The sequence below is a fragment of the Grus americana genome, chromosome 5 (assembly GCF_028858705.1).
Source record: "Grus americana isolate bGruAme1 chromosome 5, bGruAme1.mat, whole genome shotgun sequence".
NCBI lineage: Eukaryota > Metazoa > Chordata > Aves > Gruiformes > Gruidae > Grus > Grus americana.
Window position 1 is genome coordinate 47,501,200 of NC_072856.1, and position 17,179 is coordinate 47,518,378.

General features: G+C 40.9%; 1 protein-coding gene across 9 annotated transcripts in view; it reads left to right on the plus strand.

The window, feature by feature from the left end:
- Positions 1 to 17,179, plus strand: part of NRXN3 (neurexin 3) — a 1,025,935-nt gene that overhangs the window by 754,202 nt on the left and 254,554 nt on the right. For all 9 annotated transcript variants that reach the window (XM_054826970.1, XM_054826962.1, XM_054826963.1 and 6 more), the window contains one exon: positions 13,487 to 13,668. In XM_054826970.1, coding sequence (XP_054682945.1) covers positions 13,487 to 13,668 — 182 coding nt within the window. The remainder of the gene's footprint in view (positions 1 to 13,486; positions 13,669 to 17,179) is intronic.

Consider the following 17,179-nt stretch of genomic DNA (forward strand, 5'->3'; position numbering starts at 1 on the left):
TTACTGAGGGTGCACTCAATTGCTCATCCAGATCATTGATAAAGATATTAAACAGAACTCTCCCCAATACTGACCACTGTGGAACACCACTTGTGACCAGCAGCCAGCTGGGCTTAACTCCATTCATGACTCTTTGGGCACGGCCATATAGCCAGTTTTTTACCCAGGGAAGAGTACACCTGTCCAAGTCATGAGCAGCCAGTTTCTCCAGGAGAACGCTGTGGGAAATGGTGTCGAAGGCTTTACTAAAGTCCAGGTACGCAACATCCACAGCCTTTTCCTCATCCACTGAGTGGGTCATCTTGTCATAGAGGGAGACCAGGTTAGTCAGACAGGACCTGCCTTTCATGCTAATAGCCAGCAAAAGGTTAGATCTCTGAAAACCCACTTCCTATTCCCAACTCTGCTGCTGATTTAGCATGTGATATTTGGTAAAACTCTTACCTTCTGGGGCTCTGAATATCTAGTAGCCAATATTTCTGGCCCAGCTCTTTGTAGCATTCAAGCCTGAAAATTTGAGTTTGATCTCCTGCAGTGAAGACTGTAAATGGTAACTGTATTTTCTGTTTTAATACCTATGACTAAGGAAATGTGAACAGGTATGTAAGGAAGAATGAAGGATTACCTAAATTTAAAACCAGACCTTGTAGTCTGTAGCTACACAAGATATTATGCTGCTTAAACTTGAAGTGACTAAATGAAACTGAGAGAACAGCAGTTGTCTTTGTGGTTTGTTTGGTTGGGTTTTTTTCCTGACAGTTTTTGTTTTAGTGGAATAAATCATAGCTTAAGGATCAAGACTAGAAAGAGATCCTTTGGAGGGGGGAGTTGAATGGGCTGTGATCAATAGTAGCAGTTTGGCCTCCATCCATCCTGAGCTGTATCTAGGCCATTTTGTTACCATTCAGATTCTGTAAAACTGTAGTGAACTAACATCCTTATTCTTCTTCCAGGCCCCAGATGAGCTATGAATCCTGCTGTGCTTCTCATTGCTAACAGTGGTCTCTATATTCAGTTCCTCTGGCATGCTGCCTTCTGGGCTTCTCCAAGGACATTCTCTCTGTGCACCCTTTTATCAGGAAACACCAAGAAATAAGAAAATGCATCCAGATTCTAGCTCCTCTTTGGCAGCAGAATGCAACTAAGAAATACTTATATCTACCTTTACTGAATTTAGTCACCCTTGCACCTAATGAAGTCTCTTTCCAGGTGGTAGTTAACTTTGACCCCAGTAAACATGTCCTGCAAGGGTCACGGTAACTGGGCAGAGTTTTCTGGACACTTCTACCCAGTAGTTTTCATATTTCAGTTGTAGTGTTTATAGTTTCTTTTGATCTCTTTGTTTTAAGCCTTTTGTCATCTTGTAATGAAAGTTAAATATTTGTTATGTTGTTGTGTTGGGGTGTTTTTTGGTTTTCGGGTTTTTTTGGTAGGATGCTTTTCATTTTCTGTGGTGTGGGGGTTTTTAAAAAAACAAAAAAACTAAAACCAAACAAAAAACCCAAAACAAACAAAAAAACCTGGAGGAATTGTCCTTGTGGACCTTTTCCAGATTGTCATCCGGCTGCCTAAAGCTGTGGGGGCTGAATTTGATAACTCAACTGGTCTCTTTACTGAAAGAAATGACTTAAGGGCTGAGGGTGGTTGTGTGATAAAAGTCTGCAAGGCAACGTTGACACTGAGAAGACAGATTACTGTGTTTTCCAGTACAAGAACTGGGGAATATGTAATCTATTTAGCAAGAGCAAGTATGAAAAAGGTGATTCTTCACACAATAGAATCACTCAGGCTGAAGGAGACCTCCAGAAGACTCTAGTCCAAATGCCTACTCAGAGCAGGCTCAGCTGTGAGGTCAGATCAGGTTGCTTGGGGTTTTATGTAGTCAGATCTCCAAAACCACCACACACAGAGACTCCAAAATCTCCTTGGGCAACCTGTTTGACTGCTTGTCTGTCCTTGTGAAGAGAAAGCTTTTTCCTTCTTGCAAGTCAGATTCTCACACTTCAAACTATGCCTATTGCTTTCTGTTTGCCAGCTGTGCACCACTGTGAAGAGCCTGCCTTTGTCTTCAGTAACCTCCTTGCAGGTGCTGTAAGACTGCCCTTAGGTCCCTTTTGAAGTTGTGTTGTCTTCAAGCTGAGCAAGTCCAATCCTTTGGCCTTGCCTCACAAGGCAGGCACTTCAGCCGCCCATCTTTGTGGCCCTTCATTGAACTCACTCCAGTTTGTCAATATCTATCTTGTATTGGGGTCCCCAAAACTGGATGCATTATTCTAGATGCAGTCTAACAAGCACTGAGTAAAGGCGCATAATCACTTCGCCTATTAACAGGCTATGGTCCTGTTAATAGAGTATAGGGTGCTCGTAGGCTGCCTTTGCTGATGTGGCCCACAGCTGGCTAGTGTTCAGCTTGCTACATCAGTGGTAGATTTGTGTATGTCGTTGCTAAAGGTAAGTCATTACTGTGAATGTAAAACCTCTAAATGCATTCAAGGAGAGACTGGATAAGTTATTTGGAAATAAGATCTCTTTGGGATTACTGTATAAACAAACCACATGAGGCTGAGCTAATTGCTGAAAAAGCTCAGAGTCTGGGTGCATACTTTAAGGAAATAGGTTGCGCTACTCTTAGTTTTCCCTGGGTGTCCTCTTAGGATCAGTGTTGAAGACATGACGGTGAACTAGCTGGATCCTTGTCTAACCAATTAAGTTGTTATAATGTAAATGAAGATATTACTGAAATATTTTCCTAGTTGCAATCTGTTATGTTTAAGTTGGTATGCTTGTAGTCATCTTGGGTCCATTCTAGTGAGCAGCTAATCCCTATATTCCTTCTGAGATGATAAACATCCTCAACATGCCTCATGGCAAATTCCGATTTGGGGAAAAAAATCAATCTTCCCAGTATCCCAGGGAAATCCATAGTTCAAGTGTAAGCTATCTTGGACCTTCTAGTAGTTCTAGGAACATTCCCTTGCTCTCTCCCCCTTTTCCTCTTCCAATCTCTTTAATGCAGTGTAACTAATAAGAAGTAGCATACTGTCTGATCCGATTGTTGGCTGATGCACACATACTGGGAGGAAAGTGACTCGTATTAATTTGCCGTCATTAAAAAAGACAAACACAGAAAGCAGGCGTGATCTGAATTGCTGCTTCCGTTTTGTGTTAGTCTTGCAGATTTTCTAACTCCTCCTCCTTTTTGCATAGAAGCAGCTCCTTCATAGTTTCAAGCGGGAAAGGAATTTCACTTTCATGTCGAACCATGTCTGCTTTTTGAGATGTGAGATGAGTATTGTGTTCAATCTGGGTCTCAAAGGGTTTGTCAAGAGAAGAGCGAGCATCCTGAAAGGAAAAAGAGCTAGTTCATGAAAACTCCTTTTAAGCACAGAAGCTTGCTTTTTTAAGGATTAGACTGGAAGCTTTGCATTTTTGGGGGATTTAAATTTTCTTCATTCTTGGCCAATTTAAAGCTCTTCATAAATAAAAGGATATTTCAGCAGTCGTATCATAAAAAGTATCAGGTCTGGTTTTGTGTTTTGTCCTAGGAAGGATCCTGTGATCGAATAGTCAAGTGAGCCAAATGATGATGATTAGATCCCCTATAACCTTTTCCAATTCCCCCCCCCCCCTTTTTTTTTTAATCAGGTAGGTGTTTGTATTAATAGATCTTTTAAACTCAGGGTGTGGAAAATGCAGCAACTGGGGCACAGAGATGTGCAAGTGCCAGAGAGGACCTTTAGGAGAAGGGGGAGTAAGACTTTTTGTTCTGATTGATGATACTGATTGACTGGGCTTCTATTTCCTGATGTGTGTGATTGAGTGACAGTAACTCAAAGGTGTCCCTGGGATATCCTGATATTGCAGATCATTCCATATACTGTAAGAACGTTGGTGTACATGCATGAAGGCAGGGAATGTGTCATCTTTAGACAATATAGATATTCCAGCACAACTAGAGTTGACTCAGTTCAAGTGATTTCAAGTAATGAAGAGTCAGATAAATCATCCATACTATTTGGGAGTACATTGCAAAACTGGGTAAAAACTTTAACTATTTCCATCACTGTTATTGTTCTTAATGCATATGGACACTTGAATGTCTTTGATTGTCCTCAAAATATTTTGTCAATCTCTCACTCTTTTTGCTCCTAAGAAATTCCTTTAGAGGAAATTTGGAGGTGCACAGCGTCTGTGGTCTATATGATGTGGCAAGAAGGAGTTAAGTTGGAAAAACAACTGTCAGAAGCTTCATTTTTTACTCAGCCAGTGCATGTCCTTTTGACAGTGTACAGGTATCAACTGATGTTTTATTGTCTGTGTTGCCATGTGATAAACTTTTGGGGAGCAATAAATAGAAGCCATTTGAACGTTCTGGTGCTCTTTTCTGGTTTGTGCAATCCGTATTGTTTGCTTTAACTCCCCCTTAGAGCTGGTGTTCAAAACAGCTCGTTTCCTCAAGAGTGTAGCAAGCATAAATAAATAAGATGTTGAACTGTCTGACTGAGTTAATGCCTGAAAAGCTCTGCTGCTGTTGTTTCCCTGACTGGAAACTAAGCAGTCAAATATGCAGTTTACCTTAAGTTCTGAACATAGGGTAGAGACCTTAATTTTTAGGGCAGTGATCAGATTAATCTGATCAGATTTCAGGCAAATCCTCCAATTTATTTTATCAGAATTTTCTGTTAGAACAGAAATCGGTCTTAGCAGCTCTTCTTTGTTGCTTTGTTGATCCCCCCTTGTGAGGGCAGAATAGCTCTCTATATATAGAATCATAGAATGGTTAGTGTTGGAAGGGACCTCAAAGATCATCTAGTTCCAACTCCCCTGCTGTGGGCAGGGACACCCTCCACTACACCAGCTTGCCCAAAGCCCTATCCAACCTGGCCTTGAACACTTCCAGGGAGGGGGCCTCCACAACCTCTCTGGGCAACCTGCTCCAGTGCCTCACCACCCTAACAGTAAAGAATTTCTTTCTAACATCTAATCTAAATCAGCCCTCCTTCAGCTTAAACCCATTACCCCTTGTCCTGTCACTACACTCCCTGATAAACAGTCCCTCACCATCTTTCCTGCAGGCCCCCTTCAGGTACTGGAAGGCCGCAATTAGATCTCCCCGGAGCCTTCTTTTCTCCAGGCTGAACAACCCCAACTCTCTCAGCCTGTCCTCATAGGAGAGGTGCTCCATCCCTCTGATCAGCTTTGTGGCCCTCCTCTGGACTCTCTCCAACAGCTCGATGTCTCTCCTGTACTGGGGCCCCCAGAGCTGGACGCAGTACTCCAGGTGGGGTCTCACCAGAGTGGAGTAGAGGGGCAGGATCACCTCCCTCGACCTGCTGGTCACACCTCTTTGGATGCAGCCCAGGTTGCCAGGTTGGCTTTCTGGGCTGCAGGCGCACACTGCTGGCTCATGTTGAGCTTCTCATCAATCAATACCCCCAAGTCCTTCTCCTCAGGGCTACTCTGAATCCATTCCTCGCCCAGCCTATAGTCGTGCTTGGGATTGTGCCGACCCACGTGCAGGACCTTGCACTTGGCCTTGTTGAATTCCATGCGGTTCGCATGGGTCCACCTCTCCAGCCTGTCGAGGTCCCTCTGGATGACATCCCTTCCCTCCAGCATGTCGACCCCACCACACAGCTTGGTGTCATCAGCAAACTTGCTGAGGGTGTGCTCGATCCCACTGTCCATGTCTCTGACAAAGATGTTGAACAGTGCTGGTCCCAGTACTGACCCCTGATGTTTTTGGGAACTGCTTTTTTCATTACGTGACTAAATAATGATGCTTCCTGCTGCAGCAAATTTCAAATCCTTACTGAGTTTCTGCAGATGTATGCTTGATCTTTTCTCACCTACTTTCACGCCAGTGTTCTAACCTTCATTCCTGTACTAGTGCCTTTTCTGGTGATGGACATAGTAAATGAACTGCATAGTCCAGGTACAATGAGGTAAGGGTCACCATTACTTATTTTTTTCTTATTTCTGTGAGTTTGTCAAAACTTCCGCCTTTTCTTATTGAGACTTTGTGGGAATTTTTGAATATCTGCATAAACTATCAGGTCTCTGTTATTTAATTGCCCTTTTAAAGGCCTGCTGATTAAAGGGCTGCTAATTACAGGTCCTACCACGGTTTCCTTCCTGATGTGAATTAGGTCGTGCATTGCTCATGTAACCTGTGGTCATGTACAATGTGTTACTGATCCCATCCTTTGACGTTACTTCTTGAAAATAACCTAAATTTCATTTTCCTGCCAAGAAAGAATAGCAAAATGCCATCATCACAAATTTTCCTGTAGTTGAACTGATAGCTTCCTGTTAGAGAGCAGAAGGTTATGATTATTAATAAACATGGTAGGACCTTTACACCAGCATATGAAGTACCCCAAGAGTCTCATCAGAGCTACTGGATTAAGCAGAAAATATAGTAGGACCATAAAGTAGGTGCAAAATGGCGGGGGGGGGGGGGGAGTCCAAAGAAACCAAGAAATGGGTAAGGAAAACGCAGTAGGGTTCTCTTGTATACTTATAAGTCTTTGAGTTTAAAAATTGTGTCTTCCATTTCTCCTCTTACTGAGGAATGTAAAAATAAATCTCTAGTCCTTTTCCAAAAATGTTAAGAAGTAAAACAGTATCTATATTTTAAGAATTCTGTGCAGGAGAATAAAGACATAATTGAGGGAAAGGTATATGCTTTGTCTTGCATGTTATTTTAGGTAGGAAGAGGTTATCATTAAGTTTATCATACCTCATGGTTTTTTGTGAATTACCACCACAATCAGGATATTTATGTTTTGTGTTGGGTCATGAGTGGCAGGGAACTGCAGAGCACCCCGTGTGGGAGGAGGTCATGAACTGCCCTGTGCGGTCAGTCAGCTCTGACGTGGATGAAAACAACCCACCACGTGCCAAAACTTCAACCTGTCAGAGGACCACATGGTGCTGCTGCTTGGACATGTTTAAGAAAGGGCAATAGCTACTGGGGACAGGAGACATGGGAGGTGACTTTGGAAGGGCTCACAGGAGGATGCATGAAGGGAGGAGGCATGTCAGAGGGCACCAAAGAGAAACAGGAGGGGAGATGTAAGAAGGTTTAGGGAGAAGCACATGAAAGGGGACATTGCTGGAGACACACTCTTTTGAAAGAAGGCACTTTGTGTTGAATGAGGCATGCTGCTGAGGGACTGCAGCCCAGGGCAAGGACCTTCCCAAAGGATCTGGGCCTGTGGGTGACCTGTGCCAGAGCAGGGACACCCCTGAGGGACTGGGGCCAGTGGAGGAACACGCAGAGGAGCAGGGACACCCCTGAGGGACTGGGGCCAGTGGAGGGGCCCACACAGCAGCAGGGACACCCCTGAGCGGCCTGTGGGAGACCCACGCAGGAGCCAGGAACCCTTCTTGAGGGGCTTTAGGTCATGGATAACCGACAGTGGAGCACATAAAGTAAGTAAGAATCAAGGAATGGTGGAAAGAAATCTCTGTGCACTGGCCCCTACCTCCTGCTCTGCCTGTTGTCTCACTGCAGCTCAGAGGGGAGGCTAGGAAGGGGGAGGAGAGCTGGTGGGCTGCAGCTGAGCTTGGGGAAGGGAAGGATCTTTCCCTCAGTGTTTGTTTAATTGTTTGTTGTTTGTTTGGTGGTTTTTTTTCCCAATGCCTGAATCAGTAGTTAAAAGTTTACATTAATTGTCAATAAAAACAATTAAGTGAGATTACCCCACTTGAGATTTTTGCTTACAACAGTGTTGTCAAAAGCACGTGATACCTTGGTCATAAATTTTGGTGTTAAGTAATTATTGTAGCTTTTAAATTGGCCTGGGTTCCTCATAATTTGCATTTTAAAGGTACTTTTTAGTTGTAAAAATCTGAACTATGGCATTTGTAGTATTTTAAACTCATACCCCAGTGCACAATTGTTGCAGTTAACCCTTCAATATATCAAGATTGTTATAATACCTGCCAAATGTTGCATTTTCCTGGCGACAGGGAAACGAGGATGTGTGCTGTGCTGTAGCTGAGGCAAAACAGGCTGTTGATGGCTTAGTAGATGCAAATAGAGAATTTGCAATAGAATATTTAATGTGGGGAGATTCAGAGGATCCCTAAGGCACAAAAGAAGTTATATCTTGTGCAGATGCGACAGACTTGTTTTCTGCTGCTTTACAGGATTGGTTTTAGACAGGATATAGCTGCTGCACTTGTACTGTGTTGATTGAAGGATACTCTTCCTTAAGATAGGTTTTTGAAGTTGGGGGATGATGAGGAAAAAATGATAACTGATTTAAAATTATAGATGGTGATGCCAACTTTAACTAAAAATTTCTTAGCACAACTCACTAGGAGGCTTTATTTGCTGTGGCTTATAACATTGCTTATAACTTTTCTGTTAGGAATTTTCCATAAGGAGTGTTTGCCTCAAACTATTTTGTTTTGACTGAAACTGAATAATCTAACAGCTCTGTCCATGAATATAGCTAGCAAATACATAATTTGCCGAAGCTAGATATGCAGACTTTAAATAACAGCATTGTCATGTGTGTTACAACATATCCATCTCTCTGATGCTTAAATCTCTAAACACCAAAGTTATAAATTATGGTTACAAGTTATGTCGTTTCTGGAAGAAGTCAACTGCCACTCTGCCAAACTCTAAGTTTATGAGTTTATAAACTTTGTGTATGTTAAACATGTAGTGGCATCCTAGTAGCTTAAATACGTAGGGAGTGTTGCCTCACCATATATTTCTTCACTTCTCTGAGCTCCTAATGCTTACCAAATTCTGCACGCAGCATCCCAGTAGAGTAGCTGACCATACTCTGTTCCCATTTGTTCTCACATGTTGGTACAGTAAATCTGGCCCAGGACACTGTGAGAAGTGGGATTTCTCACAACTGACAGGGGAAATAATTTTGTGCGCTCATATCTTTGAATTTTTTTAATAGAATCATAGAATGGTTTGGGTTGGAAGGGACCTTAAAGATCATGTAGTTCTAGTTTCCTTCTTTTTTTGCGCAGTGTAGGTTGAAATTAGTGTTATATAGTTGAAGTGGTGAAACACTAACAATAAATACAATGGAATTAATCAGTCCCTCAGATTTTTCTATTTTCAGGGCACAGTTGGTGTCGTATTTATTAAAGGAGGTACATAACTAAACCTTCAACAATGAGGTAAAACTAAATATCAAGTGGCTGCTCATTAACAGTGTATTATCCATTGTCTGTCTCACAGAAAGTGTCTTGGAAAAAAATATGTGCTCCTGTGTAATAAAGAGGTCTGTAACAAAGCTTAGGTGTAATGAGGAGATCTCAGGCTGAACAGACTTTCACTTCATCAGCTTTTTTTTGACTGAGTTCTTCACTTAATTGGTCTACAATTCTCTGCAACACCACAAAGAAAGAATAGTTATCCATTTAAGATTGGAAAGGACCTCTGGAGGTAAACTAGTCCAACCAGCTCACTCACACCAGCTTAAAGCAAGGCCAACCAGATAGAGCTGTTCAGGCCTTGTCAAGTTCTGGTGAAGCTGAAATTTCCTTTCCTGAAATCCAGGGTTGTAATTCTACTGTTTGTCTTGTTCAATTCTCTTGGAGCTTTAAACTCTGTAAATTCATGGTTGCTGCAGTCAAATAGAAGCATTTAAGTCAAGTGTGTTTGTGTTGTGGTTTTGGGGTTTTTATTGGTTTATGGTGGTGTTTTTTTTTTAATGTGATTGCAATGTGGTAGTAATTCTTGTTTTCCTTCCTCTTCCACTTTTATTTGATGTCTTTGCCTTGTGTTTTCAGACTGGAGTGACTATTTTGTTTGTAGTTTGGGGAAAAAAAGTGGTACTGGCACAATGTTAATATGCCATCTCTTTCCAAACAATGCACCGGGTATCCTGTATGCCCTCAAAAAGTGAGTAAGGGAAGGGACATTGACATACCCAACAATGGTACACATGGGTAAAGCAGGTGGCCCATCTGTGATTATGCAGATAATTCTGATCTGGACAATAAGGAAACAACTGCTGGCCACCAGGCTTCTGTTAACATGTTAGTTTGGGCAGCGCTGCTCTGGTTGTTGCAGGTGAATGATCTTCATGCCCAAATCCAAAGTACTGAATATTTTCAAGTTAGGCCTAGAAGCAAATTCTGTGTTCTATAAGTGGAAATGAGCTCCATTTAAGCAGCCAAATGGCTCTTAGAGGGGCAAAGAAATCACTGTCTTCATAAATAGTGAAGAACTGTCTTCCAAGCTTGTCTTTGCTGCTGAAGGTCCTGATAATCAGTACAAAGAAAAGGAGGAGAACTTGCAATTCAAGTGAGAATAATTTTGGAAAGTGGGTTTTAATCTATGAAGCAATCAACAATGAGTAGACTCATCTTGTTTTACTTGTTGCTATGCCTTGTTTAGTCTGTAATGCAAATACACATGACTTTTAGAACAAACTGATAAACTGAAGGAGAATATTTGTAACGTGGTTTATAGTGGGCTGTTGATATGCCTGTGCATGGGGGGAAGACATAAATAATTCACTACCCAGTCATCTCCAACTCTCTCTCTAACCAAGAGGTTAAAGATACAGTTGGGGGTGCCTGTTTCTACATACTTTGCAGTAGTTCCTCCATCTCGAGTTCAAAGCTGAATGAGGAGATAGAGTTCAGTCTTTAAAATTAATATTTCTGAAACTGAAAGGATATATGTGCACAGTTCCAGAATGCCAATGTGCTCTCTTGTTAATTCAGAATTATGAGTGAAATTTTCAATGTAATCCTGATTTCAGACACATTTGTTTGAATTTAGTGAGGGTGTGTTCTGGTGGGGATGCACAGACCTGAAAGAGAGCAAACATGGATTTGTTTTCACTTTGTCATTGAGTCAGCTCTTCACAAACCACTTCCTTTCTACGTGCCTGAATTTTTGATGTCTGTTTTGCTAATGTCTGCTGAGATGTCTAGAGGAGGCCTCTTAAGCAAGGGTGAAGTGTATCATTTCTACTATCGTGTAGTATTTATTTGGAATTCAGGTCATAAAGAGCTTTAGTGGAGCTGCAGCTTTGTGGGCAAGTGTAGAAGTTAGAGAAACAGGTGGGATCATGTATGGGTATCTTAACTGCCCATGTGAACCTCATGAAGTTCAACAAGGCCAAGTGCAAGGTCATGCACATGGGTTGGTGCAATCCCAAGCACAAATACAGGCTGGGTGGAGAATGGATTCAGAGTAGCCCTGAGAAGGACTTGGGTGATGAGAAGTTCAACATGACCCAGCACCGTGCTCTTGCACCCAGAAAGCCAACTGTATCCTGGGCTGTATCTAAAGAAGTGTGACCAGCAAGTCAAGGGGAGGTGATTCTCCTCCTCTGCCTTGCTCTCATGAGACCCCACCTGGAGTACTGCATCCAGCTCTGGGGTCTCCAGTACAAGACAGACATGGAGCTGTTGGAGCAAGTCCAGAGGAGGGCCACGAAGATGACCAGAGGGCTGGAGCACCTTTCCTATGAGGACAGGCTGAGAGAGTTGGGGTTGTTCAGCCTGGAGAAGAGAAGGCTCCGGGGAGACCTTATAGTAGCCCTCCAATACCTGAAGGGGGCCTACAGGAAAGCTGGAGAGGGACTGTTTACAAGGGCATGGAGTGATAGGACAAGGGGTAATGGCCTTAAACTGAAGGAGGGTGGATTTAGATTAGATATTAGGAAGACATTCTTTACTGTGAGGGTGGTGAGGCACTGGAGCAGGTTGCCCAGAGAGGTTGTGGATGCCCCCTCCCTGGAAGCGTTCAAGGCCAGGCTGGACGGGTCTTTGGGCAAGCTGGTGTAGTGGAGGGTGTCCCTGCCCATGGCAGGGGGGTTGGCACTAGATGATCTTTGAGGTCCCTTCCAACCCAAACCAGTCTATGGTATGAGTATGATATGAGTCTATTTACTCTCTTCAGAGTTGCTTGATACATGTTGTTGGTTGATAAATGGTGGGGTAAAAAAAAAAAATAATCATCAGTTGTAGTTTCACTCAGATTAGAAAATGTACTCAGTAATTGCCTGTACTTTCTACAGATATTTCATCCTTGATGCAGTAATGGGAGCTGGTTGGTTTTGCTTACTATTCTGTAGCTTGTGACCTGTTGTAATAGTGCTCAGAAAATGAGGTGCAGTAAGTGGGTGAAGCACTGGGAAGTGTTGTTCCTGGCTTGCCTGTAGATTTGGGTCTAGGACAGCAATTTCAGCCATATTTTCCAAGAGGCTCAGGGGCTGATTTTGTAACTGCTGAGTTATAAAATCCTGCTCCTAGCTCAGGGTGTTGAGTACAAGTCAGAATGTGAACTCAGAACGCTTTCTCCTCTCAGCTTCTTCATCTGAGACAATAATTCCTCACTTGTGTGTCTGTCTTGCTCAGCTCATATGGCTCTTGTGAATGTGGGAGGACAGTGTTCAGCTTTGGAGAGGTTTGGTGGTGTCCTTAAAAACAAGGTCAAGGAACAAATTCTCAGGCTTACTGTGAAGACAAACGGTGCTGGAAATATGTGGACTAGATATCCAAAAGTCTTAGGAAGTGTTGAGAATAGGACAGTCTCCCACTATGTGTGAATAGTCTTTAGCTGAAGACAAGTCCAGCCTCAAGGAGAGCTGCCAAATCCCCATATAACATTGAATTCCATGCTTCTGAAACAGGCATGACTTGTTGTCCCCCCCCACCCCAGCAGTGTTTATCTGGCATTATCTGGGATATTACCACTAATGAAATGGTTCATTCTTGATAAACTCTTCACTTATCTTTATCTTAAATGCTGCTTGTCTTTATTTAAGAACTAATAAAATGTACTTCAGTTTGTATACAAAAGAAATTTCTTGAATGATTTATACCTTAAGAGGAAACTTGCTTGTTTGTAGTTCCCCTGCTGCAATGTGTGTAGGAAGATGAGGATGTTCTGAATAACATACATGCACATTTGGATCACCCTCTGGAAGTGTTTGAGTCTTGAGTCCATGATCATCTGAAGGATGAACTTTCCATAAGGAGGAAGTTACATTGTTACTGAGTTTAATGGTGCAAGGCTAATGGTGAAGGAACAGATACGTTTTCTCTGATAAAAAGCTGTTTTACCTTCTTATCTCCTTTTGTCAGAAAAAGTATCAAATATTCCAGAGCCATTGCTCTACAAAGGAAAACTTCCAACTCTTTTAGAAGGAAGAATACATGTGAGAAGTTGGACAAGGCAGTCTAAAGCACCATTTCATATGTGTCTTATAACACATATGGATTTTAGTATGTGTTGTCCTCTTCTGTTACCTGGTTGAGTCTGGAAATGTATATTTCCATAATGTACTCTATTTTCCTGGAGCCTTCTCTGTGTGCCATCAACAGCCTGGCCAGCAGGAGGCATTAATTTCACCCCTTTAACTAATGAAAGCTTATGCTTGCTTATATTCTTCCTCGGAAGTCATAGCGTTATTACTAGAGTTGGCAAATAAATGAAGTGGCTAACTAATATTTTTTTTTTCTTTGGTTTTGTGTTTTGTAGCTGGTGCCACATATATATTTGGGAAGAGTGGAGGTCTCATCCTGTACACCTGGCCAGCTAATGACAGACCGAGCACAAGGACAGACCGTCTTGCTGTGGGCTTCAGCACGACAGTGAAGGATGGCATTCTTGTTCGGATCGACAGTGCCCCTGGGCTTGGTGATTTTCTGCAGCTGCACATAGTGAGTATAGATAGGCCCATGTTTATTTTAACTGAATATCTATTTGAAGAAAACTATTACTCTAAAATAGCATGTGTCATACTCTGCACTTTCTATATCTTGAGCACCCATCAAAATAACCTGCCTAAGGTAGTTCTTTAGGGTTGCGTAGAATTACTGAATGGTGGCACAGGGAACCAAGTCTTGGTGCCAGAAGAAAGTGCTGGAGGGGAAACAAAACCAACAAAAAAGCCTTATGAGATTCAATAGCAGTGGATTTATTAAAAAATTGTAGAAATATTTTGTGACAGTGTTAATCTGCTGTGACATATGCACAGTCCTGAATACAGCTGAATTTATGGTGGAGAGTATTGCTATTCTCAGAAGGCAAAGAATGAAATGGAGTGATAGAGTTAGTTTTTTTCCTCACTGAGAAATTTACATGAGAACTGAACAGATCATCAAGCTCATAAAACTGTTGCTTGCTGTAGTGGCTTAGTTCAAAAGAATAAAAATTTGATGTTAGCGCAACATGGATTTGCAAGAAAAAAATAGACTTTTTTGCAATACCAAATATTAGAGAGAAACTTGAGTGAAGGTGGATTTAGGGAGAGTCAAATTGTTTGAGAAAATGAGAATACTTGAACTGGAAACTTTTGGAGTTTGTTATTTTATGTGATGCTTTGAGATGAAGAGAGATTTGCTTTGTTTTCCTTTGCAAACAAAGTAGCCAAGAAGTTTACTAGAGGTAAAACTGGTCACCTTACTTGATGCTTATGTTATTTCCAATGTTTTATGCATTAATTCATAGTGGAAGGGGAATGGGCCATTTGCAGGTTTTGAATGAGCTGAGGAGTTGTTGACATTTCACAGAAATTTGAAGATATAAGTAAACAGGAGTAATGCCAGGGGCCAAACCAGACCTGATGTGAATGACTGAGGGTCTTAATCTGCTGCTGGAGTTTGACATGTTCAGAATCATGTTGAAGCACTGGGTATGTTGCAGGGTGGTTCTGAAACAAGGGTCAGGGCTAGTACTCATTGCCAGCATTTTAAGTGGTTTTATTTTGAATTTTATTGTAAAATTCAAATTTGTTTGAATGTGTTAGAATATGATCTTGAGCCATTAGACTGCCACCAATTCTGGTTTCTCTCTTTTTGTGATCTATCCAAATATTTAGTATGTGTTTTGTGCTGGAAGGAAAGTGAGATAAAATCTTGGCATTAAAAAAAAAAAAAACAACCAACAGAAAACAACAAAAAAACCCCAACAAAAACCCAACCAAAGAAAACCCCACACACTTTTTCTTGAACCCCAGAAGACTTTGCAAAAGTGAACAATGCTGAGCCTAACGGGTTGAAATTCCGTAACTCACACTAAGCAAAAGTGGTTGGATACGTTTGTGCAGGAGAATGTATATTCTTCAGATGTTATAATACACATGTATAAAATGCTATCAATTAACTGGAGAACAGTATGTGTGGCATGTGAGGACAGGTGCAGAGATATGAATTTGTTCGGACTTGGAAAAATAAGTCTAAGGTGGGATTTATTGCTCTTGGCTGCCTAATGGGATGTTACAGAGAGAATGGAAGTCAGGCTCTTCTTTGTGGTAGTCAGTGGAAGGAAGAGGGGAAATGGACACAAGTACCAAAAAGGAAATTTTAATCATGCATTAAGATAAGAACTTGCACAATGAGTCTTTTCAATACTAATAATGAAGGCACATAGTTTTTCTCTATATTTTGGTCTTGAATACTATCAACTCTACCCTTAAAAATCAGTTCAACTGAACTTTTTAGAGTGATGATTTTTTTAACATTATAACTATTTTTGCTGGATAGATTGAAACAAATCAAACAAATTGAACCTGAAATATAAGCATTTATTTAAAAAAAAAAAAAAAGTTCATGACTTTCTCCTTCCAGCCAGTTTTGGAAAGGAAAGGAATGAAAGTTTTTTCTGCTTCCCCCTAATATATTTTGTTCAAACAACTCTGAATGTCATCATGCTAGTTTCAGATATCTAAATCAAAGCTATTAATTACGGTTGATATTAATGCTAAAAGTTCTGTTGACTGCTTCCTGTGTAGATTGGCCAATTTTATCGCTGAAGATGTTCCCTAGCAGCAAATATAGAACTAGTTCAGCTTTAATTTCTCTTGTTCCTTTGTGGTCAGGATGGATTAGGAGGATTTGCCAGTCATTTATGAGGAGCAAAGGTATGCTGCTGTGCTTTTCTGGGCATGATATTACTGTTCATCATGTACATCACCGACTCTACCTAAATGTTCAAATAAAGAATGTAGTCTGAGGCTCATGCTGTTATACACAATACAAAAGTTGAAGAGGAACTTTTATTGTGCTATTGGCTTCTTGAATGTCTGTAAGACTTTGTTATCTCTGGTTTATGGTTCAAAGTCACAGAAGTGAGCTTACATCAGGATTATTTTGGAAAAAGTCGAAATCTGAAATGAAAGGTGCATCTTCACATGACACTTAAAATACAAGACCATGTAAGTCCTCTTACTTGGCAAAATGCATGCAAGCTTTCCATGAGACCAAGATCTTTTGTAATGGACTGAAAACTACCATATGCTTTGTGCTGTCGTGTTCAAAGACTCTGTCCGTCTTCCTTTCTTCAAAACTTTGTCCTTCTGTTAGGCTATTTTCAAGTGTCAGGAGAAACAAAGCAGCATGGATCATATAATAGAAATATGGGAGAAATAAATTTGTAGATCAGAGCTATGAAAGCAGATTAAATTGATAATAAAATAAAATTTGAACAATGCAAATACTAAAACAACAAAGCAATTTGTAGGAGAAAGAGAAGAATAGATATTGAAACAGGGAAGACCAATGTTAATGTAATTTATGCATAATGTATAATTCAATTATATTTAACAATAACAAAAGTGACAGGGATTTTCCTGCATGAGTATTAGGGAAGCCTCCTCTTTTGGAGCCTTTCTTGGATATTCCAGTCACAGACTTTATTTTGGATGCTATTTACTGGATTCTGACCTCCTCACACTTCCCTGGGTGTTCTGTTGGTGATAACAGGTGACAAAAGCCACCTGGTGATCATTGTTCTCTAATATGCATCACTAAACTAAAATTTAATCTGAAAGTCATGTATAGGCTATGATTTATCAAGATCTGATACTATTTTAAAGATTGTAAAAATGACTTGTACTCTGTGAAGGAGACTTTTTAATAGTTTGCCTACTTTTTGAATATCGTGTATGTTCTGGAATGTTCATTATAGTCTCTTTCTATTTTTAAAATTTAAAGTAAAAAAAACCCCAACAAACCACCTTATGGGCAAGTTACATATTTGTGTGTTTAATTTACAGTTTTTCTGTTTAGATTCATTTTTTTAATTATGAGTCTTTTGGATGCTGTGGAAATTTATTGACTAAGGCGTCTGTTTTATATGACAAAAAATTACAGCCTCTGAAACTATTTTCTCTCCTGATTTACAACGAAATATAAACTGGCAGCCCTGTGAAAATGGATGGTATACCATCCA